The following is a 24,578-nucleotide window of genomic DNA, read 5'->3' as shown; positions in this document are numbered from 1 at the left end:
CATTGACCATTACCCTCTGGATGCGACCATCCAACCAATTCCTCATCCACCCAACAGTCCACCCATCAAATCCATATCCCTCCAATTTAGAGAGAAGGATGTTGTGGGGGACCATGTCAAAGGCCTTACAGAAATCCAGAGAGACAACATCCCTAGCTCTTCCCTTGTCCACTGATGAGGTCACTCCATCATAGAAGGCCACTAGGTTGGTCAGGCAGGACTTGCCCTTGGTGAAGCCATGCTGGCTGTCTCGAATCACCTCCCTGTCCTCCATGTGCCTCAGCATAGCTTCTAGGAGGACCTGCTCCGTGATCTTCCCAGGCACAGGGGTGAGGCTGTCAGGTTGGTAGTTCCCAGGATCCTCCTTGCTACCCTTTTTAAAAATGGGTGCAATCTTTCCCTTTTTCCCGTCTCCAGGGCTTTACCTGACTGCCAGGACTTTTCAAATATCATGGAGAGTGGCTTGGCAACTACATCAGCCAATTCCCTCAGCAACTACATCAGCCAATTCCCTCAGGACAATGTGATGTATCTATCTCATCAGGTGTCTCCCTATATATCATCTAAACTGTATTCCTATCCTTCTCACCTTCTGTATCACTGCTATTCTATCTGTCAACTTATTGCGCTGTCCTGCTTCTAGGTCTTCCCCCCAACTTGTCTTGAAAGAATTGAAAGAATATCTTATTGCATACATAAAGCCATAATTTCATGTTGTCTTTTTTTAATATCTGTCAATCATGCCTTATAAAAATAGTTACTTTTTTATTTGCCCCAAGAATTCAAAATCATAGTGATAGGAGGGATTCTTATAGGAGCGCTTTCTACCAGTGAAGATCATTCTCCTCACATTCCTTTTAAAATGACCCTATTCCAATTATTATTACAAAGTATTATCTTTTGTTGATCACTAAAAAAGAATATTTCTATAGTCTACGGAGACAACAAAAAGAAGATAAATTCAGATTGTGCCCTTTTTTGTTACTTCAGAGACTAAATATTAAAAAAGAGAAACAAGAGACAAAATGCAGTAGAAAACTAAAGAAAAAATGAAACTACAAACTAGGACATTATAAATTGCATTCAACACAGACTTTATTTACCTTAAGCCATTTATCAACACACTTGGCATGAAACTCGTGGTTACAGGGTAAGACTCTAAGTAGCTGCCTTGCCTCAAAGTCACACATACACACTACACACCTAAAAAAAAGACAGCAAATATCTATAAACTTTCTCATTTAATAACAATAATTTCTATTCTATAGGCAACTTATAACATGTGTCTGCAAAAGTTTTTTTTAAAAACCACTGGAGTATCTACAGTGATCAAACTTTTGTGGGTGTAGATCTCTAGTGGACCAGTGTAAAATGAGAATTGCTTTTGTTTTGTTCACCGTGGTTTCAAATCCCAAAGCAGACAAGGGCTCAAACTCATACCCATGGGAGTTCACTGGCCTAAGCAGTAAACAGATTGTATTACCATAATTCAAAATTCATGCCTGCTGATATAAACAGGTAGTGTAAACCCTATAGCATATTTCTTTCAGTTTTAACTTTAATTTTAGCTATATTAAAGTAAAAAACAGAAAACTTGCTTTGAGTATTTCTCAAAGCCATAACTGATTAAAGATCACACATATTTTTACTACTAAAAATTTCTTAAATTACATCTATATTCTGTTGTATATGTTTTATAAACACATTTCTTCCCCAGGGTCATCATCAACTTAAGTTCCCTGGTACTTTTATTTTTCTTATTCCCTACTATGTTACAAATAACATTGAAGATTGCTCTAAGTGGAAGATAAGAGAAAAAAATTTCTTCTGTTCAATTTCAAACATTTGACAGCAATGTATATCACTTTCACTGCCTCCCACCTACATCTCATTTCTCTGTTATGTAGATCTTTCAAACAGAATTAGTCTTAAAAATAAGAAAATATAACTGTAAACCTCAAAGACTGTCAAAAGCTCTTCCAGGACCAGTTGAAATTTTAGTAACTGGAAAATATTTCAATATAGGCTGAATTCCAAGTTGATGATGGCCATTTAATAACTAGTATACCAAACAAAAATTTGGAAAACTTTTTAAAAATACTGAATAACTAAATTTGAACATCTAACTGAAGTGAGACTATGCAGAATTTTAAAAACAAGATAAATGATATTTGGTTTGAAAAATGGTTTAAGAAAATTTATCTTTTTTATTTGAGTGCTTTTAGCGCACTTGTGTTACAGTATTTGCCTAGTGGGAGCTGCAGCCTGAAGGAATGGAAACACAGTCATGTAAAGTATGTAAATTTGAGATAGATGTACTTACAATGTCTGTTCTGATTGATGATTGCTTGGATTGAACCTGTAAGATGGAAGCTGTTCAATGTCTGCCTTTGTCAGTCCTCGAGGTTTGGCTTCTCCTAGACGTTCTGCCAAATTCAGCAGTGCCTACAAGACAAGGAATTTGGACTTTTAAACATTCATTGCTCAAACAAACTCCAGCTCTACCAGAAGTGATTTCTCTGCCATGTCACTATCCCACCAGGGAGCACAACCCACCTCTCATCAAGACATGTTTAGTCTTGCTTTTCTCTTTTTACAACTGCAAGTGCTATGGAAAGATGTCTTTCAAAGTTTGATCATTGATGAATCCTTCTGAACTGCATAAGATAGTATCTTTGAGATTTCCAAATTTCCATGATGAAACTGTTAATCACTCCTGCAGCTGTATTCACAGCTTGATACATGTTTTGCTTTGGAAATGAACACCCTTCCCCCATCCCCCACACAGTAGTGTGAGTAACCAGAACGACTGCAGGAAATGCTAACAAGGCCTGGGCGTTGCCAGAGCAACAGTGGCTCACCCCCACACCTATAAAAAGCAGTCTAGGGCATACTAATGACCAGAGCAGGTAAACTGAGCATGGCAAGTCAGGGTATGGCAGTTTGTGTGGAAGGGGGCATAGAGAGGGTGTAGTTGTCCTACCAGCTCAAGAGGTGAGTTCAATTGGTGGGCATCACCTTCTCAGGAGGAGTTTAGTTATGGTATCTACCTGTCAGAAAGCCATGTCCTCTGAACTCACCAGAACGAATATGGCAATCCAGACAGAACTCCCACAGGAACATGCAGCCATCCAGGTCTCAGGCTGTAGGGAGTGCCAGACCCTCTCACTGGTAACTGATGGCAGTAGTGAGAACAGCTGTGTGAGGTGTGATGAGGTGGATGATCTGCTCAGCCTGGTGGCAGAGCTACTAGAGGAAGTAGAAAGGTTAAGGAGCATCAGGGAGTCTGAGAAAGAGATGGCCTCAAGGAACCATGCTTTGCCCTGCCTGAGAAAGAAGCAGGAACAGCCACCAAAAAAACCCCAAGATCAAGGGTATTCTGTATTCTCCCTCTGCAAGGCAGAAAGCAGTAGCTTAAAGGAAAGGAGCAAATGGATGCAAGCCCATGCTTAGGGCAGCAGGTGAACCCCCTCCTTGCCCACCTCGCCTCCCCAGGTGCCTCTGTACAACAGGTATGAGGCTCTGGATGTGGAAGGCCAGTCCATGGATGATGTGGGTGATGGTCCAGCTGCACTGGAGGTGCTGCCAAGGTCAGAAAGGCTTACCCCCTGCATCACAACCACCCCCAGGAGGAAGAAAAGACAGGTTATAGTTGTAGGTGACGCCCTTTTGAGGGGAACGGAGGGTCCAGTATGCTGGACAGACACCCCTCTTAGGGAAGTCTGCTGCCTCCCTGGGGCCCGGGTTAAGGACACTGCTAGGAAACTTCCTAGCCTGGTATGGCCCTTGGACTATTACCCATTACTGCTCTTCCATGTGGGTGGAGATGAAGCTGCAACTCATAGTGTGAGGGTGACCAAAAGAGACTTCAGGGCCTTGGGATGGTTGGTAAGGGAATCTGGAGCGCAGGTTATTTTTTCTTCCTTCCTTCCAGTTGCAGACAGTGACACAGGGAGGAACAGATGGGCCCAGTCTATTAATGCATGACACAGTGACTGGTGCCACTGCCACAATTTTGGGTTTTTTGATAATGGGATGGCCTACACGGCACCTGGCCTGCTGGCATCAGAAAGGATTCACCTTTCTCAAAGGGGGAAGAGGGTCTTTGCTAGCAAGCAAGCGGGGCTTATTGACAGGGCTTTAAATGAGAGTCAAAGGGTGAGGGGGATAGTATCAGGCTTACCCATGACAAGCTGTGGGATGACACACCAAGGTTAGAGGGATGGGGTGCTAGCAAGGGTCCTCAGCCTGTTGCACCAGAGAAAGACCTCAGAGGAACTAAAGGGTGTTCCTCTAAGAGGGTGACATGGCTGACAGCCCAGCTGAAGTGCCTCTACACCAATGCACGCAGCATGGGCAACAAACAGGAGGAGATGGAAGCCACTGTGCTGCTAGAAAGCTACGACCTGGCTGCCATTACTGAGACTTGGTGGGACGGATCCCACAACTGGAGTGTAGCTATTGATGGCTACAGGCTGTTCAGAAGGGACAGGTGAGGAAGGAAGGGCAGAGGCATTGCCCTCTACATCAGGAAATGGCTAGAGTGTGAACAGCTGTCTCTGAAGAATAGCCACAAGAAGGTTCAAAGCTTATGGGTAAGAATTAAGAGACCGAGGCAACAAAGGGAACCTTGTGGTTGGTGTCTACAACAGGCCGCCCAATCAAGGGGAGTCTATTGATGAAGCCTTCTTACTCCAGCTACAGGAAGCATTGTGCTTGCAGGCTCTTGTCCTGCTGGGGGACTTCAACCACCGCAATATCTGCTGGAAAAGTAGCACGGCGAGCTGTAGGCAATCCAGGAGACTCCTGGAGTGCATGGAGGATAACTTCCTATGCCAGGTAATAGACAGCCCTAGCAGAGGGGTTGCCATACTGGACCTGTTGGTCACCAACGCAAGTGAGTGATGTCAAGACTGGAGGCAGCCTGGGCTGCAGTAAGCATGCACTGGTGGAGTTTGCAGCCCTAAGGGATATGGGGCAGGCAAAGAGTAAGGTCAGGACCCTGAATTTTAGGAAAGCAAACTTCCAGCTCTTCAGGGAGTGAGTCAATAGGACCCCCTGGGAAAGTGCCCTTGGGTACAAGGCAGCAGAACAGAGCTGGCAGATCTTTAAGGATGCTTTCCATAAAGCGCAAGAGCTCTCGATCCCCAGGTGTAAGGAATCAGGAAAGGAAGGCAGGAGGCCAGCATGGCTGAATCAAGACCTGCTGGTCCAAATAAAGGGCAAGAAGGAAATGCACAGGCAGTGGAATCAGGGATAGGTATCCTGGGAAGAGTACAGGGACGCTGCCCAGTTTTGTAGGGATGAGGTCAGGAAGGCCAAGGCACAGCTGTAGCTGAACATGGCAAGGGGTGCAAAGAATAACAGGAATGGCTTCTACAGATATGTCAGCCAGAAAAGGAAGGTAAAAGAATGTGGACCCCCCTTGATGAGCAAGACTGGCAGACTGGTAACAACAGATGAGGAGAAGGCTGAGGTACTCAATGACTTTGTTGCCTCAGCCTTCACTGGCAGTCTCTCTTCCCACATCTCTGGAGGGGATGGACTGCAAGATGGGGACTGGAGGAGCACAGTCCCTCCCACTGTAAGAGAAGATCAGGTTCGAGATCACCTGAGGAACATGAACATGCACAAGTCTATGGGACCTGATGAGATGCATCCCAGAGTCCTGAGGGAATTGGCTGATGTAGTCGCCAAGCCACTCTCCATGATATTTGAAAAGTTCTGGCAGTCAGGTGAAGCCCCTGGAGACTGGAAAAAGGGAAACATTGCACCCATTTGGAAAAAGGGTAGCATGGAGAACACTGGGAATTACCAACCTGTCAGCCTCACCCCTGTGCCTGGGAAGATCATGGAACAGATCCTCCTAGAAGCTATGCTAAGGCACATGGAGGACAGGGAGGTGATTCAAGACAGCCAGCATGGCTTCACCAAGGGCAAGTCCTGCCTGACCAACCTAGTGGCCTTCTATGATGGAGTGACCACATCAGTGGGCAAGGGAAGAGCTAGGGATGTTGTCTCTCTGGATTTCTGTAAGGCCTTTGACATGGTCCCCCACAACATCCTTCTCTCTAAATTGGAGGGATATGGATTTGATGGGTGGACTGTTGGGTGGATGAGGAATTGGTTGGATGGTCGCATCCAGAGGGTAGTGGTCAATGGCTCAATGTCCAGATGGAGATCGGTGACTAGTGGTGTCCCTCAGGGGTCTGTATTGGGACCAGTACTGTTTTAATATCTTCATCAGTGACATAGATAGTGGGATCGAGTGCACCCTCAGCAAGTTTGCAGATGACGCCGAGTGGTGTACTCAACACATCTGAGGGACAGGGTGCCTTACAGAGGGACCTGCACAAGCTGGAGGAATGGGCTCGTGTGAACCTCATCATATTCAAGAAGGCCAAGTGCATGGTCCTGCACCTGGGTCGGGGCAACCCCTGGTATCAGTACAGGCTGGAGAATGAAGGAAATGATAGCAGCCCTGCTGAGAAGGACTTGGGGGTACTGGTGGATGAAAAGCTGGACATGACCTGGCAATATGCACTCTGCAGCCCAGAAGGCCAACCGTATCCTGGGCTGCATCCAAAGAAGTGTGGCCAGCAGGTCAAGGGAGGTGGTTCTGCCCCTCTATTCCACTCTGGTGAGACCCCACCTGGAGTACTGCGTCCAGCTCTGGAGCCCTCAGCACAGGAAAGACTTGTTGGAGTGGGTCCAGAGGAGGGCCACAAAAATGATCAGAGGGATGGAACACCTCTCCTATGAGGACAGGCTGAGAGAGTTGGGGTTGTTCAGCCTGGAGAAGAGAAGGCTCTGGGGAGACCTGATTGCAGCCCTTCAGTACTTAAAGGGGGCTTAGAAGAAAGATGGGGACAGACTTTTTAGCAGGGCCTGTAGCGATAGGGCAAGGAGGAGTAATGTTTTTAATCTAAAAGAGGGTAGATTTAGACAAGACAGAAGGAAGAATTTTTTCTTAGTGAGGGTGGTGAAACACTGGAACAGGTTGCCCAGAGAGGTAGGTGGTAGATGCCTGGAAACATGCCAGGTCAGGATGGATGGGGCTCTGAGCAACCTGGTCTAGTTGAAGATGCCCCTGCTCATTGCAGTGGGGTTGGACTAGATGACTTTTAAAGGTCCCTTCCATTCCACACTATTTTATGATTCTGTGAAAATGTTGAGAAACTTGCATTCTAGGAATATGCCATGAGCCTAGCTCTATGTGGCCAAGAGTTTAAAGGGACAAGTTTTGACTCCCATTCTGCTTCTTGGGCTAACTGATTTGAGACATAGGGATTTTATGCTGAACTTTTGGAAAGACAGACATGACATCAAAGTGAATAAAGACACTTTCTGATTACATTTTTTTACTCGTTCATACAGGTAGAACACTGTACCTAAATGCTTCTCCTGTAAATATTTTTCTGCTCCCTCATGAGGGGCTCCAGAAAAGCATCAGTATCAACTTGATAGAGAACCGAAGCACAGAAGTTAAGAGGTTTGATTAAAGATGCAAAGAGTACAGTTACTTAAATAGCCCAAAACCTGGAGCCCAGCGTGTCAGCTACAATATGATGTTTCTTTTAACTAGCACAAGAAGCATGATAGGAGAGATTGTCATTACACTGTAAATGCTATGCAACTGCATAAATACACAGCTCTGAGCAAAAGCAAGGAGAAATAGAAACATGAGGAAGGGTAGGCAGCAGCTGAGGTTTTCTGAACAGAATCTGATGGGAATCCAACAGCCTGAGAAGCAGCAAGGACAAGAGCTGGGAGCAGCCCTCAATTATCTAAGACACCACTGACATACTATTTCAGAATATGTGACTTGCTGTACTCTCCTTATTGTCAAGAGAAAATATATTTTAAAAGATTCTTACCAACGTCACATTTACAAGTATTCATCCTGTAATGTTAACACTAACCTGTAAAGTTAGCAAGGCACATAAAAAGCACTAAGTTATAGCATATTCAAAAGACCAGGATATTTATGCTAGATATTTAAAAATCAAGCAAAATGCAAAGAGAGTCACATCTAGAATGGAAAGTTGAGGAATTTAATGATCTCTAATCTGAAAGGATAGATTCTGGGGAAGGGCAATAGATACACAATAAGGGTGTTTCTAACATCCAGTTTTAGAAACTAGTATGAAAAAAAAGTTTCTAGGTTCTGTCTTCATAAATATTACATTTATTTAGTCCTGTTTTTCTCTTTGAAAAGCAAAAGACCATTTAAGCTCATGTATTGAGTTAACCTCTGCTCCTCATGAATTTGTACTTCATACACCAACCTCATAGTTTTCTACCTCTCCATCTTCCACGTCCAACTCAAGACTGAAAGCTGGTCCAACTGCAGGTGGCACTGGAAGCACTGATCTGCCAGAAGACCAAACAACAGTAAGACTCAACATCTTCCTGAAGGAAAGCATGCAAACATATGGCAGAGGTAGTTATGTTATTGATCCTTCTTAGATCAACAAATTCTAAGAATCAGTAAAAAGGTTAAAGTTGAAATTAAGAATTAAAATTCAAAGTAAAGGAGTCAAAGGAAAGCTAATTGTGCCACTTTTTAATACCATATTGCATTTTTAAATTGCATGTATATTGCTATGACAACTCATACTTACAATAAGGCTTGGTGTTATTACAGAAATTAATCTCTTGATAGACTGCATCATGGATTTAATATTAATATTGATCAGAGTTTCTGGTTTTAAATTCGACTTATTTAAATAGATAGACTATCAACAAAGATCAGTGACCCAAGTTCACTTAGCTTCCCAATACAAAAGCATTCAAGCACTTGAACAGAACAGAATAGTTCAGTTGGGAGGGACCCATGATGATAATCTAGTCCAACTGCCTGACCACTTCAGGGCTGGCCAAAAATTAAAGCATATTATTAAGGGCATTGTCCAAAGGCCTCTTAAACACCGACAGGCACGGGACATTGACCACCTCTCTAGGAAACCTGTTCCAGTGTTTCACCACCCTCTTGGTAAAGAAATGTTTCCTAATATCAAGTCTGAACCTCCTTTGATGCAGCTTTGAGCCATTCTCACGCATCCTGTCACGGGATACCAGGGAGAAGAGATCAGCACCTCCCTCTCCACTTCCCCTCCTCAGGAAGCTGTAGAGAGCAATGGAGTTGCCCCTTGGTCTCCTTTTTGATAATACACATAACAAAGATAATTATAATATAGTGTTGGGATCACCCTGCAAGGGCTCGACCTTAAGGAGAAGGAACTGTGGCATTGAGAAGCTGGTAAACAGCTGGACATCACAGAATCACAGAATCACAGAACCACTAGGTTGGAAAGGACCTTCAAGATCAAGTCCAACCATTAATCCAGCGCCACCATGTCCCCTAAACCATGTCTTGAAGCGCCACATCCACACGTTTTTTGAACACATCTGCACGGCTCGGCCTTGAGGAGGAGCTGTGGCATTGAGAAGCTGGTAAACAGCTGGACACCTGCAGGGCTCAGCCTTGAGGAGAAGGAGCTGTGGTAAACAACTAAGAGGAAGCAAAGGAGCGCGTGGACACCTGCAGGCAGCGAATCCTGACTGTGTGAGAAGCACGTGGACTATGTGTGTTAACCATCCAGGACGTATTTTGTGGCTCGTGAAAGAGCTGTAACTGCATAAAAAGCGGACACTTGTAGCAATAAAGGTCTTTGGCCTGAATCCCCGCCAGAGTCCGTGCCCTGTTATTCCACAAATGGCACCCGAACAGGGACCTGAATCGTGGGAAGAGAATGACCGGTGGAGTAGCCCAGCTGAAAGGAGAAAATAGCAGCGGACCAGATTGCTTCAGGAGAAAGTAGCAGCGGACCAGAGAGCTGCAGGAGAAAGTAGCAGCGGACCAGAGAGCTGCAATCTGGACGAATAATCACCAAAGAGGTGAGCAGCTGGGGACATTAAGTAATGGGGTTGCAAATATCTTTGGAAGAAAAAGCAATCCTTTGTATTATAGTAAAAAATTTGAAGAAAAGGGGGATTACTTATGATGAACAAACTTTGCAATTATTGTTAGCATTTTTGAAGAGCCAGGGGCTAGCAGCAGACTCTGTAACAGCTTTTGAGTTATCTACCTGGGACAAAGCAGGGAAATTGGTGTTTGAGGCAGCCCCTAAAGGGGATCATACAGTTGCGAAAGTGTTAACAACCTGGCGATTAGTCAGAGACTCTATAAAGGCGATAAAATCAGAGCGGACAGCGGCGGCAGCAGCTGCCGCTGCCACAGCCTCGGGAGAGAAGGGAGGCCGAGCTGGGGATGATGAGAACGAGCGCCCCCCGCCCGCGCCCCCCACCCACACCCCCGCCCCCCCGCTAACGCAACCAATGGAGGTGGCGAGTCCTCCTTGGCCTCCGCCTCCTGACCTGGAACATGAGCGCTGGTCGCCCGTACCGCAACAGGAGGGGGCTGCCTGGGGCGATCCTTCCTCCAAGTCAAGATACGACCCTGCCCAACATTGGCAAGGCATGAGACAAGAGGCCTTGGCAGAGGGGGAGGGGACGGAGCGAAGTGGGTACCGGCCAGGTCGGTACGGCCGGCAGTAAGATCAGAAGATCCTGTCACACGTCCCACGGACGCAGAGTCCGACTCTGACGTTTCGCCAGCTGACGCTTTCGCTCTTTTGTATGGGAAATGATGGCTCATTGACCGTTTCAGCGGCACTCCCTGGACGTTCAAGAGCAGGAACTTCAATATGCCATATTTGTAAAACGGTGTTGTGGGTTTGTTCTGTGTCGTTGTAATTATTGTCACAAATGTATCATTTCTTTTGCAGGGAATCAAAGAGTATATTTCAATAAGATGCTCTCCCCATGGTGTATACGGTGTAACAGAGTTGGGGGGATAGAGAATTTTGGGTATATTCGATATTTCTGTTGTAATATAGGACGATATATCAGGCAAGGATGATGGAGGGAGGCAGTAAGTTCATGGTAAGGGTGCAACCATGGGCGGACTATTTCTGGGGACGAAGCACCACCAACAACAGCAAAAGGATAAATACCACTTGCAATCTGCCAGAAGGGTTATGGTGGCTGTGTGGAGATCAATTGGCTGGGAAACAGCTGCCCGGGAACTGGTCAGGGGACTGTACCGTGGGCATCCTAGTTCCTAATTTGCAGATAATTAATCAGACTGAAATTAGCGGTATCATTAGAGGAACATGGAAAGCTTTTAGGGCAAAGTGCTCTATAACTACAGATCCTTTGGTGACATATAATAAAGGTTATCATAGCTTTGTACGGGCGCTTTTTCCATCGCTAGGAGTAGTACAGCTAGAAAAAGCAATAGTTAACTTGTCGGCAGAAATGGAAATTATTGCTAATCGCACTGTAGACGCGATTTTAGGCTTGCAGCTGTATACGGAGGGGATAACAGATGGAATTTTGGCCTGTGAGAAAACTGCAGTTAGAATAGGAGGAAACGGATGGCTGGGTAAGAAATAGATACTCTGCTGGGTGAGAGAAAACAGCCCACAGAGATAAGAAAGTTGATCAAGGTTAGGGGAGGATGTGGAAGACGTGCAGTACCGGAGGAATATAAAGCACAATTCACAATTTTGTTTGCCTTGTAACATTCTGCTATTGGCTTAAGCATAGTTGATATGTGACTGCTGGATTATGGTAATATGCCGTGTGAACAAAGCCTACGAACCAATAGATGGGATGGCTGTGGTGTGTGCAGCACGTCTGGCCAGCGGGAGCATGCGCCATAGGCTCCCTGTGCTGAAAGGTGGCAACCGAGGCGTGTTCCGACACTCGCTGGCCACGTGTGTCGAAACTCATTCCTCTGCAAATGTATAAATACCGGGATTTCCCGAAGGGCAGTGGGCCGGTGTACGGCAAGGCCACCGTTGCCTCTGTGGGGACGCCCACGTAAAGCTGGCACCTACCGACTGCTGGGCTGAGTTCGCGGTGCAGGACAATACAAGAATGTACAGATGGTCCATCTTCCTCACAGTCCTCGGGTTGCGAATGATCCGTCAGGTTTTGTTTATAGATAAACAAAAAGGGGGAGATGTTGGGATCACCCTGCATGGCTCGACCTTAAGGAGAAGGAGCTGTGGCATTGAGAAGCTGGTAAACAGCTGGACACCTGCAGGGCTCAGCCTGGAGGAGAAGGAGCTGTGGTAAACAACTAAGAGGAAGCAAAGGAGCGCGTGGACACCTGCAGGCAGCGAATCCTGACTGTGTGAGAAGCGCATGGACTGTGTGTGGTAACCAACCAGGACATATTTTGTGGCATGTGAAAGAGCTGTAACTGCATAAAAAGCAGACATTTGTAGCAATAAAGGTCTTTGGCCTGAATCCCCGCCAGAGTCCGTGCCATGTTACTCCACAATATAGTACTGGGCCAACTTCCACATTGACAGCAGACCCAACTATACATTCCCATATAACATGGATTTGGCCAGAGAAGAACCTCTTCAGATATAAAGGCAAGAGTGTGCCATTTTTATGTTTTTTCTTTTAAGTTAAAAAAACCATCTCCATCCCAAGATAGTAATATGGGCCAAAGTTTAATGCACAACCATAGAAATAAAAAATCCACAGCACTATAAATGTCATCCAATTAAATTAATCAGGAATGATTGTGACACACTGTCCCTGAGTAGACAGGCAAGTGGCTATAACATCAGAGCAGACTTAGTCAGAATGCACAATGCAAAATTTAACAACTTCACTGAATCATATATCCTGGTGCTAATTTGATGCAAGCCAAACTGCAGTCAGAAACTATAGATGTTGTGACAAAACAACAAATGACAAAGTTGGATTATCTCCCTGTAAATGACACCTTTAAAATAAATCCTAATTTTCTAAGTATTTTGTATTAAATTAAAAAATGGAACATACAGAGAACAGCAAATTCCATGTCACACATCCAAACTACAGCAGACGGGATCTACTTTAAAAGGTTATTGATAATCCCTTAATGTTACTTCTCCCATCCCTTCTGTTCCAGAAATGGATAATCAGGTGTAGAAGTTCAAAAGCTGTAACAGATTATCATTTCAGAAGAAAGAAACCCCCCCAAACCAAAAAACACACCCACATCCAGAAGGCTACCCTCATTATGTTTCAGTAATTAATTAAGAGTAAATTGATTTGCTGTTTTTTGTGGGTTTTGGGGGGGGGGTTGTAAGGACTGTTAGATCTTTATCCTACATAAGCAGACTTTAGGATGTAACCATGGGTATAACTCATAATTATTATCCAAGAACCAAGTGTAACCATTCTACATTGGACATCTTTAAGATTTCAACAGAAAGAAGAGGCATAGTAGATCCCAAAACTACATTATCATCAAACTGTTCACTTGTACTTGTTTTTTCCTTGCTCAGATATGTATGCTGTTCAAATAGACTGGAAATTTTAAATATAACTACAAGTTTTCTTATTCCTTGGGATTGTCTGAACTGTCTGTACCCTGTGGTAGAGCCCAAACATAAAAAAACATTGAGGGGATCAACTAGCTTACAGAGTTATTTAGTAGTCTATGAGTACAACGTGCTTTGGACTTACAGCACATATGGTAATAGGCTGGGATGGTACGAGTGTGGTGGTATTGGTTGCTGTGATCGGTATCTACTGCGCCCTGTGAGTCTTCGAGGCATAAAAGGCGGATAAGGCTGTAAAAAGGAAGGAAAACTTCAATATTTTCTTGTCTTATTTAATAATGAAATTAAATGAAAAGTGAATGTTGAAATACATTTTAAATAAGGCATTATCCAAAAAAATCCAGCCCTGTCCAAGCCAAAAAATACCAGCTTTTTCAAATAATTGTTTTGATCACCAAATCTCATTAGTAATATACAATTATAATTATGCTATCCTGCAGGAAAAAAGTAACAATGCTAACCAGAAACCCTCGCAAGCTAGCTAATAAGCATTTCGTAAGGCTTAGCCTATATACAGGCTGGTTTAGACAGGCAGGACATGAATTGGTCAACGTGCTGCAAACCAAAAGCTGAGGGCTTTTGACCTGGCGCAATGCGCTGGCTTGTGCAGCTGGTTGGGTAGAAATGAGAGTTTTAAAACAACATATATACGGTTCTTTCACTGGTATAAGCCAAATATCCATTAGGGGGCACTGTCAGGATGCTCCACAGCAAAACCACTTTAAATAAAGAGCAAGTTTTAAAATTAGTAAAGAAAGAAATCACATTCAGACTTGGGCTCAATTACATTCACTTTTGGGAGGAGGGGCTGTAGCCTTTCAACTGCATACAGATATAGTGCCTAAAGAGACATTCAAGTTTACAGCTTCAACACATTCATTCCGTAGGAGAAAAAGACTATTTTCCTGTTGGAATTTGCATGAGAAGCTCTTCAGTTTACTTACATAAGTTCTCAGTATGACTGTTTAAAACATCTTGCACTGTCTACTAAAATGGGAGCAGGTAAAGAATTGTAACTGTCCTGGTTTCAGTTGGGATAGAGTTAATTTTCTTCATAGAAGCTAGTGTGAGGCTATGTTTTGGATTTGGGATGAAAATAATGTTGATAACATACTGATGTTTTGAGTTGTTGCTAAATAGTCAAGGACTGTCCAGCTTCTCATGCTGACCTGCCAGCGAGAAGGCAGGGGCTGCATGGGAAGCTGGGAAGGGACACAGCCAGGACAGCTGACCCAGGCTGGCCAAAGGGATATTCCATACCATACGACATCATGCTCGGTATATAAAGCTGGGGGAAGAAGAAGGAAGCAGAGAGGACACGTTCAGAGTTATGGTGTTTGTTTTCTCAAGTAACTGTTACGTGTGATGGAGCCTTGCTTCCCTGGAGATGGCTGAACACCTGCCTGCTCATGGGGAGTAGTGAATGAATTCCTTGTTTCGCTTTGCTTGCATGTGCGGCTTTTGCTTTACCTGTTAAACTGTCTTTTCCTCACTTTTACTCTTCCGATTCTCTCCCCCGTTCCATCGTGGGGGAGTGAGCAAGCAACTGCATGGTGCTTAGTTGCCAGCTGGGGTTAAACCATGACAGTAACTTAGTCATAAATAGTATTTTTCTACAAATACTCAATAGTGACAAAAAAAGCAGATTTTTAGAACCAAAATTCACATACCACTACTGAAATGATATTCAGAGGCCTTGAGACATTTACTTTTATGAAAAAAAGATTGCTCAAAGTTTTTGTTAGCATGTTTTCATTCTTCTAAGTTTGAGCCCTCAGACTATATGAAGTCTAACCCTAAAAACCACTCGCCCTGACTTTCCACAGCTGCAGCCAATAATTAAATTCAATTGCAAAAATGCCATTTTTCAATAAAATGGTTATAACTTAGAGAAAGGTCAAGAACTTGAACTCAGCATGCATGAGGATGTAGTACAAAAAGCAATACTTACAACTCCAAATGAAACCTCTTGGTGTAAAGGATCATGGGTTAAGAATTGGATAGGAGCCGAGGAAGTCAATGTTGGTGGATGAGTTGATGGAGGGTAGGTAAAGCTTCCTATAGGAAGATGTTCTCCAAGCAGTTCTACTTCATTCTCTATCCTTTGAAGGGGCTAAAAGAAACACAGGGTTTGTTGTATTAATAGAAAACCAGTTTTTAAGATTTATTTTTTAATACCAAAAAAACACAACTCCAATTATATGTTCTGAGGAGTTGTGGAAATTTTATGGAGTTGTACTGGGTATATGTGACAAGTTTTTTTTTTGGGGGGGCTGCAGGGGTGGTCTCTGTGGGAAGAGTTAAGGGGCTGCCTTGTGCCAGACACAGCTGGTTCCAGCTGGCTTGGCAATGGACCCACTGAAGGTCAAAGCTGAGCCAATCAGCAGTGTTGGTGGTGCCTCTGTGAAAAACTATTTAAGAAAGGGCAAAAAAAAGCACTGGATGGAGAGCAGGAGGGAACAAAAAAGAGTGAGAAACAGCAGAGGGAAGACCAAGGTCAGAGAAGGAGAAGAATGAGGAGGAGGTGCTCCATGGCACCAGAGCAGATATTCCCTGCAGCCTGTGGAGAACCCACTCTGGAACAGATTGACATTTCGCAAAGGAACTGTGGCCCATTGAGAACCCATGCCAGAGCAGATTTTCCAGATAGGACTGCAGCCCATGGAAGAACCCACACTAGAGCAGATTTTACTCATGGACTGCAGCCCATGAAGAACCCACACCAGAGCAGAGGAACGGTGTGAAAAGGAAGGTGTGGCAGAGAATGACTGCTATATACTGATCATAACCCCCCACCCATCCTCCCTCTTGTGCTGCTTGGGCAGGGAGAGGAATCTGGAGAAGAACTACTAGCAGTGGATGAGGATTGAGTCAGGGACTGATTACTTGAGAGAACTTAACCCATACAAGTCCATGGGACCAGATGGACTACATCCAAGGATGCTGAGAGAACTGGCTGATGTCCTTGCAAGGCTCTATCATCTTTAAAAGGTTGTGGAGATCAGGGGGAGATTCCTGACACTTGGAGAAAGGCAAACATTGCATTCATCAACAAAAAAGGCCAAAAGGACAATCTGGGAAACTACAGGCCAGTCAACCTTACTTCAGTCCTTGGGAAAATCATGCAGTGAGTCCTCTTGGAACATATTTCTGTGCACATGGAAGAGGGAACAGTCAGCATGGCTATACCAAGGGAAAATCAACCAGGTTGTCTAGTATGATAAGGTAACTGGATTTGTGGATGAGGGGAGAGCAGCGGATGTCACTTGCCTCAACTTTAGCAAGACTTTTGACACTATCTCCCACAGTAATCTTGTATCCAAGTTCAGATGTTACAGTCTGGATGGGTGGACAACCAGATGGATAAAAAATATTCGGATGATCAGGCTTAGATCATAGTGGTTAATGGTCATACTCTACCAAGATGCTGGTAACAAGTGGTATACCACAGGGACCTATCCTATTTAACATTATCAGTCACCTGGAAGAGACAGAGTACTTGCTCATGAAGTCTACAGCTGATATCAAATTGCGGAGAACAGTCCATACACTGGAAAGTAGGGCTGCCATACAGCAGGACATGGACAGGCTGGAGAAATGGGCCAACAGGAACCTTATGATATTCAACAAGGACAAATGCCAAGTCCTGCACCTGGGAAGGAAGAACCCCTGGCAACAATCCTGGCTGTGAAGCAACTCTGCTGAAAAGGCCCTGGGGCCCTTGGTAGACAGCAAGCTGAACATGAGCCAACAGTGTACCCTGGCAGCAAAGGGCAGTATCTTGGGCTATATTAACAAACAGTAGCATAGCCAGTAGATTGAGCGAAGTGATTATCCACCTTCTACTCAACACTTGTTAGACCTCATGTAGAATACTACATCCAGTTTTGGGCACCCAAATAAAAAAAAAAAAAAGACATTGTTAAAGTAGAACAAGCTCAAAGGAGGGCCACCAAGATGGTCAGGGGACCGGAGCATTTGTCCTATTAGAAGAGCTTGAGGGAACTGGGCTTTTTCTGCCAGGAGAAGAAAAGACTTGGGGGAGGGGGGAAGGGCACCTAACAGTGGCCTTCCAATACCTGCAGAGATTTGATCAAGAAGATGGAGACAGGCTCTTTACAGTGGTGCATGGTGGAAGGACAAGAGACAATGTGCATAAGTAAAAAAAAAAAGAGGTTCTAGATAAATACAAAGAGAAGCTTTTTCACCATGAGGACAGTCAAGCAGTGGAACAGGAACCTAGAGAGTTTGGGTAGTCTCCATCCTTGGAGGTTTTCAAGACCCAATTGGAAAAAGCCCTGAGCACCCTCACTTGACCTCTGATCCTGTTTTGAACAGAAGGTTGAATGAACTAGAGACCTCCTGAGGTGTCTTTCAACCTGAACTACCCTCTGATCCTGTGATCCTATGATCCTTTTCATCAGACTGCATATATAAGGCAGCAACTGACTTCCTTAATAGAGACATGTACTCAAACTGAAGAAGAGTTCTACTTCACTACCATAAGGAATAAATGAAGGCACACTGATGTATGAAGAATTACGAAGTTTCTTACAAAACCAACTCAGCATTTCCCTGTGAAGCAAAAATCTTTGTTATAAACACCGTGATTTATAATTATAAATAATCTATTGCCATGTTTAGTCTAGATAGATACATTATCTTGAAGCTATACTTTGCTATTAGGAAATATAATTTCAAATCTTAGCTCATTTTGGTCTCATTTTTCAGGAAAAACTTAACTCCACTATTTCACTAATTCACCCTTCTTTTCCCAGTACTGAATTCCACATGCTTCAAAACAGTCAGATATGAAAGTCATCTTGTGGAAGCAAAGGGAAAGGAAAATTGTTTCCCCATTCTGCTGAACAAACTTTAAATACTCAGCATTTTTAAGGCAATAATTCTTCTAGTAAGACTTGACAGCAAAAAATCAAGCTATTGAACAGAGCTAAAAGTTAACAAAGGGAGCCTATTCCTGAAGCTAAATTAGCAATCTAAGTTAAGAAAGAAGCCCTGACATTTTCTGAGGGAAGACATCCTGATTACCAGACAAAACTATGCAGAACCGTTCCCCCATGACTAAAATGAAATTATTACAATAGTGCCAACACCTGACATTTAACACAGCAGTATTTGTTACTGCTCAGAACAGTCTGAGCAGTATTTGTTAGTGATACTGGGATTATTTTGTATTTCTATATTAATGAAATATTGGTAGAACTCCAAAGAAATAGGCACAAAGGTGCCTGGCAGAAGATTAGTAAGTAGAAATTACAAAATGTAATTTTTTCCCTCATGTCCAAAATAGCATTTTCTCTCATGTTTGCATAAGCCCTATTATGAAGGCATTAACTTTTCAGCCAAGTTTGTTCAAGTGAAAAGAGTCAATAATTTCCATAAGCAGGGGAGAAAAGAGGTTCCATTAGGCTGTAGAAGGTTTAAGTAATACTTTTCACACTAGTGTTCAGGGGAGGATACAGTGGTCACTTTAAATAAACTGTGAATTACTGTGGTAGAAGCATGCAACAGAAATAATACTTTGTCCTTTCTGGTCTCTCTACAGAGTTTTTTCTCTGAGACCACTGCTGTACTACACTTAGGTCTCTATATTCTCTTTTACTTTCTGGAAGAACACCACCTGCAGAAGCAGCACATGAAGAAAACATGTCAGACTGACAGGAGTACAGGCCTCCAGGGAAATGGAGGAGGCAATAGCTGAGGAAATCTTAAGAGAATCAAAATGAATTTCAAAACAATACTTTTTTTTTTTTTCTTCAAACTAAGTCTTGCTCGGGTAGCACTACTACAAAATCCTATTACTTAGTCTAAATCAGACCAATTTGTTCTCTCAACCACAATTTTATTAGAAGGACAAGAGCATTATTTGCTGATCAACCTCCAAATATTTTAGGAGAGGGGATAAGAAGCATTACTTACTGAACGTGACTGCTGTGCTTGGAAGGGAACAAATTGCCCTGGAGGTGGCAGGTGAGATGGGTGATGTGGAGAGAGGTGAGGAGGATGCAACAGGAATGGGTCGTTAGAAATCAGAGGTGGGAATGCTGCATATGGTACTGGTAGATGTTGGACTGAGCACGCCTGAAGCATCTGAAAGAGAATGAACATTTTTACATCTAGAGTGAAAGGAGATTATTAAAAGAAAGCAGTCCACTTATCCTTAGTTTACAAACACAACCCACACAATAATTAATTCAGAAACTCAATGAACAGTGATTCTAGTACAGAGCAGGGTCTAAAAATGTGATGCTACCAGCTACACTTGCAAGGTGCAAAGGGCCTTTTACTTCAGATGAAGTCAGTAGGACCTGTGGGTGTTCACTCTGCATTATCAGGTACAGACTCCAAGGGGGGAGCAGGTTTACTTACCATAGTAGCTTCTATTCTTCCCATATATTACATTTACAGACACATGCCAAGAAACCAATCACTAGTTGGAACTAAAGCACTCCTAAATGTCAGATCGTGCCCTAAAAAAATCTGTTGCCTGAAGATGGGACCCTTTTCTTCCTTCCTTCCCCTCTTGCTGGTACCTGCTGTCCATTTCTCCTCTGTCCTGGGACTTTGAGGTGATCTGCTGAAAGAAAATGGTGTCCATGTGCCGCAACTGCAAGGCTGTGGCTGTAACCCAAACTACAGCCTACCTATGCTGACATCTCCCCCCAAACAGACCTCCCAAGGACTGATATAGCTGTTCAGCTCAGGCTTCATGGAGCTCCAGTATCTGGAAGTCTCCCTAGCACCTGAAGGCAGCGATGGATGTTATAGCTGTACAAGTGTGCCCAATTGGAAGAACTCTTCAGACAAGTAGCTATGTAACAAGAGGAGCTCAACAGGCAGTGCAGTATCTGGGAATGGGAGCAGGAGACTGATGCATGGTATAGTGCACTGTCCCAGTCTGAGTGACAGCCCTGCTTAAGGCTGTGCAAGGGGAAGGTAAGTGGAGTGACTACATCAGTGGACAAGGGAAGAGCTATGGATGTCATCTATCTGGACTTCATTAAGGTCTTTGACACAGTCCCCCACAACATCCTTCTCTTTAAATTGGAGACATATGGATTTGACGGGTAGACTGTTCGGTAGATGAGGAATTGGTTGGATGGTTGCATCCAGAGGGTAGTGGTCAATGGCTCAACGTCTGAATGGAGATCAGTTGTCGAGTGGTGTCCATCAGGGGTCCATATTGAGACCAGTGCTGTTTAATATCTTCATCAATGACATAGTGGGATTGAGTGCACCCACAGCAAATTTGCAGATTATACCAAGTTGAGTGGTGCAGCTGACATGCCTGAGGGGCAGGATGCCACCCGGAGGGACCTGGAGAAGCTTGAGGAATGGGCCCGTGTGAACATCATGAGATTCAACAAGACCAAGTGCAGGGTCACAGAATCACAGAATCATTAAGGTTGGAAAAGACCTTTAAGATCATGAAGTCCAACCATCAATCCAACACCACCAAGCCCACTAAACCATGTCCCAAAGTGCCACATCTACATGTTTTTTGAACACTTCCAGTGATGGTGACTCCACCACCTCCCTGGGCAGCCTGTTCCAATGCTTGACCACTCTCTCAGTAAAGAAATTTTTCCTAATATCCAGTCTAAACCTCCCCCGGTGCAACTTGAGGCCATTTCCTCTCATTCAATTGCTAGTTACTTAGAGGAAGAGACCAGCACCCACCTTCCCACAACCCCCTTTCAGGTAGTTGTAGAGAGCAATAAGGTCTACCCTCAGCCTCCTCTTCTCCAGACTAAACAACCCCAGTTCCCTCAGCCGCTCCTCATAGGACTTGTTCTCCAGACCCCTCACCAGCTTCGTTGCCCTTCTCTGGACACGCTCCAGCACCTCAACATCCTTCTTGTAGTGAGGGGCCCAAAACGGAACACAGGATTCAAGGTGCGGCCTCACCAGTGCCGAGTACAGGGGCACGATCACTTCCCTACTCCTGCTGGCCACACTATTCCTGATACAGGCCAGGACGCTGTTGGCCTTCTTGGCCACCTGGGCACACTGCCGGCTCATGTTCAGCCGGCTGTCAACCAGCACCCCCAGGTCCCTTTCCGCCGGGCTGCTCTCTAGCCACTCCTCCCCAAGCCTGTAGCGTTGTATGGGGTTGTTGTGGTCGAAGTGCAGGACCCGGCACTTGGCCTTATTAAACCTCATACAGTTGACCTCTGCCCATCGATCCAGCCTGTCCTGATCCCTCTGCAGAGCCCTCCTACCCTCCAGCAGATCAACACTCCCACCCAACTCAGTGTCATCTGCAAACTTACTGAGGGAGCACTCAATTCCCTCATCCAGATCATCAATAAAGATATTGAATAAGACTGGCCCCAGAACTGAGCCCTGGGGAACACCACTTGTGACCGGCCGCCAGCCGGATTTAACGCCGTTCACCACAACTCTCTGGGCTCGGCCATCCAGCCAGTTCTTTATCCAGCGAAGAGTAAACCCGTCTAAGCCACGAGCCGCCAGTTTCTCCAGGAGAATGCTGTGGGAGACGCTGTCAAAGGCTTTACTAAAGTCCAGGTAGACAACGTCCACAGTCTTTCCCTCATCCACTAGGCGGGTCACCTGGTCATAGAAGGAGATCAGGTTGGTCAAGCAGGACCTGCCTTTCATGAACCCATGCTGGCTGGGCCTGATCCCTTGGTTGTCCTGCACATGCCCTGTGAGCACTCTCAAGACCAACCGCTCCATAATCTTCCCCGGCACCGAGGTCAGGCTGACAGGCCTGTAGTTCCCGGGATCCTCCTTCCGGCCTTTCTTGTAGATGGGCGTCACATTGGCAAGCCTCCAGTCTTCTGGGACCTCCCCTGTTAACCAGGACTGCTGATAAATGATGGAGAGTGGCTTGGCAAGCTCCTCTGCCAGCTCCCTCAGTACTCTTTGCTGGATCCCATCAGGCCACATAGACTTGTGGGTATCCAGGTGGCATAACAGGTCCTTAACTGTTTCCTCCTGGATTATGGGGAGTTTATTGTGCTCTCCACCCCTGTCTTCCAGCTCAGGGAGCTGAATACACTGCGGATACTTGGTCTGATTATTAAAGACTGAGGCAAAGGCGGCATTAAGTACCTCAGCCTTTTCCTCATCCTTGGTGGCAATGTTCCCCCCCACATCCAATAAGGGTTGGAGATTCTCCATGGAACACCTCTCCTTATGAAGAAAGGTTGAGCGAGTTGGGGCTTTCCAGCCTGGAGAAGAGAAGGCTTTGGGGAGACCTTATTACAGCCTTTCAATATATTAAGGGGTCTTCGAAGAAAGACAGAGAAAGACTTTTTGCCAGGGCCTTTAGTGACTGGGGCAATGGTTTTAAACTGAAAGAGGGTTGATTTAGACTAGATATAAGGAAGAAATTATTTACGATGAGGGTGGTGAGACACTGGAACATGTTGCCCAGAGAAGCTGTGGATGCCTCATCATTGGAAGTGTTCAAGGTCAGGTTGGACAGGGCTTTGAGCAACCTGATCTAGTGAAAGATGTCCTTGCCCATGGCAGGGGGGTTGGTCCTTTGAAGGTCCTTTCCAACCCAAACTATTTTATGAGTCTGTGATTCTATGTTATAACTAGCCTTTAAAAGTCCTGGTCATTTCCATGTTTTGAGGGGAGCCTTATGCTTTGGAGTGAAAACTCTTCCTCTGACCTTTAAAGGCATCACCCAGAGACAGAATTTCCAGTAAAAGATGACCTCTCCTCTGTGAAGTTACGTGTCCAAAATGTCACAGAATCACAGAATCATTAAGGTTGGAAAAGACCTTTAAGATCATCAAGTCCAACCATCAACCCAACACCACCATGCCCACTAAACCATGTCCCTCAGTGCCACGTCTACACGTTTTTTGAACACTTCCAGTGATGGTGACTCCACCACCTCCCTGGGCAGCCTGTTCCAGTGCTTGACCACTCTTTCAGTAAAGAATTTTTTTCCTGATATCTAGTCTAAGTCACATATGCTGTGAGTCACTAAAATTTGAACTCTCAGGAATCAAGGTGGTGGTGGGGAGAATAGAAACTCACTTCATGGAAGTGCTCAGTTTCACTTCCAGCTCTACACATCCAGGAATAAGACCCCAAATTTGCATTCTTTCTAATGCTTTTTTTAATCAGTCACCAGAATATCTGGCATTCCCTTTTTGTTTTTGACCATTAAAAGTGCAACTCAAAATGAGCTTTTCAAAACTAAGCAACAATTCTCTTATTTAAACAAGGGTATTAGAGACAGTTTTCAAACATTAAACTACACTGCTCCACTTCCAAAGTGAACCAAGCTTTATCAAGAAATGAAGAGCAGAGGACCCAGCTGTACCCTCTCTTACCCAAAGCATATTCTTATCAGAAAACACAAAACACATTATGGTCAATATGCATAATGACTGCAAAAATGGTAAGGAGATATAATTTATGATCAGATTCCAATAGTGAAAGTGCAGTCACAACCTCATTTACTGTGATCATGACCCCAAGTTGATCTTTACACCAATCTGACACAGTTCAAGATTAATCTGATCTAAATACTAATTTTCCTCAAATGATCCTCTTAAATAATAAATGTGCAGGTGCAACACAGACTTCTATAACACATTTAGAAGGTACTTTTGGAAATATTAAACCACAGTTCATCAGTTTATATAATATCCAAGAATAAATAAAGATTAATATAGCTTTAACGTATGTTAAGGTGTGGTGGATTGACCTTGGCTAGACGTCAGGTGCCCACCAAAGCTGCTCTATTACTCCCCTTCTCAGCTGGACAGGGGAGAGAAAATATAATGAAAGGCTTGTAGTTCAAGATAAGGACAGGGAGAGATCATTCAGCAATTACCGTCACAGGCAAAACAGACTTAACTTGGGGAAATTTAATTTATTGCCAATCAAATCAGAGTAGGGTAATGAGAACTAAAACTAAATCTTAAAAACACTTTCACCCCACCCCTCCCTTCTTCCTGGGCTCAATTTCACTCCCTATTTCTCTACCTTTCCCCCCCTCAAGCGGCACAGGGGGAAAGGGAATGGGGGTTAGGGTCAGTTCATCCCACGTTGTTTCTGCTGCTCGTTCCTCCTCAGGGGGAGGACTCCTCACACTCTTCCCCTGCTCCAGCGTGGGCTCGCTCCCACAGGAGACAGTCCTCCATGAACTTG

The 24,578-nt window shown here is 44.5% G+C and overlaps 1 protein-coding gene across 1 annotated transcript in view; it reads right to left on the bottom strand.

The window, feature by feature from the left end:
* LOC309415182 (E3 ubiquitin-protein ligase RNF38-like) overlaps positions 1-24,578 on the bottom strand; it is a gene marked incomplete at its 5' end in the record, with an annotated part of 97,981 nt that overhangs the window by 10,980 nt on the left and 62,423 nt on the right. Inside the window, 6 exons of the mRNA XM_082012623.1 lie at positions 1,104-1,203; positions 2,324-2,445; positions 8,289-8,373; positions 13,540-13,646; positions 15,367-15,528; positions 19,356-19,526. Coding sequence (XP_081868749.1) covers positions 1,104-1,203; positions 2,324-2,445; positions 8,289-8,373; positions 13,540-13,646; positions 15,367-15,528; positions 19,356-19,526 — 747 coding nt within the window. The remainder of the gene's footprint in view (positions 1-1,103; positions 1,204-2,323; positions 2,446-8,288; positions 8,374-13,539; positions 13,647-15,366; positions 15,529-19,355; positions 19,527-24,578) is intronic.

The sequence above is a fragment of the Phaethon aethereus genome, assembly GCF_964289735.1.
Source record: "Phaethon aethereus genome assembly, chromosome: W".
Taxonomy (NCBI): domain Eukaryota; kingdom Metazoa; phylum Chordata; class Aves; order Phaethontiformes; family Phaethontidae; genus Phaethon; species Phaethon aethereus.
This window is presented reverse-complemented; position numbering and strand designations above follow the sequence as displayed.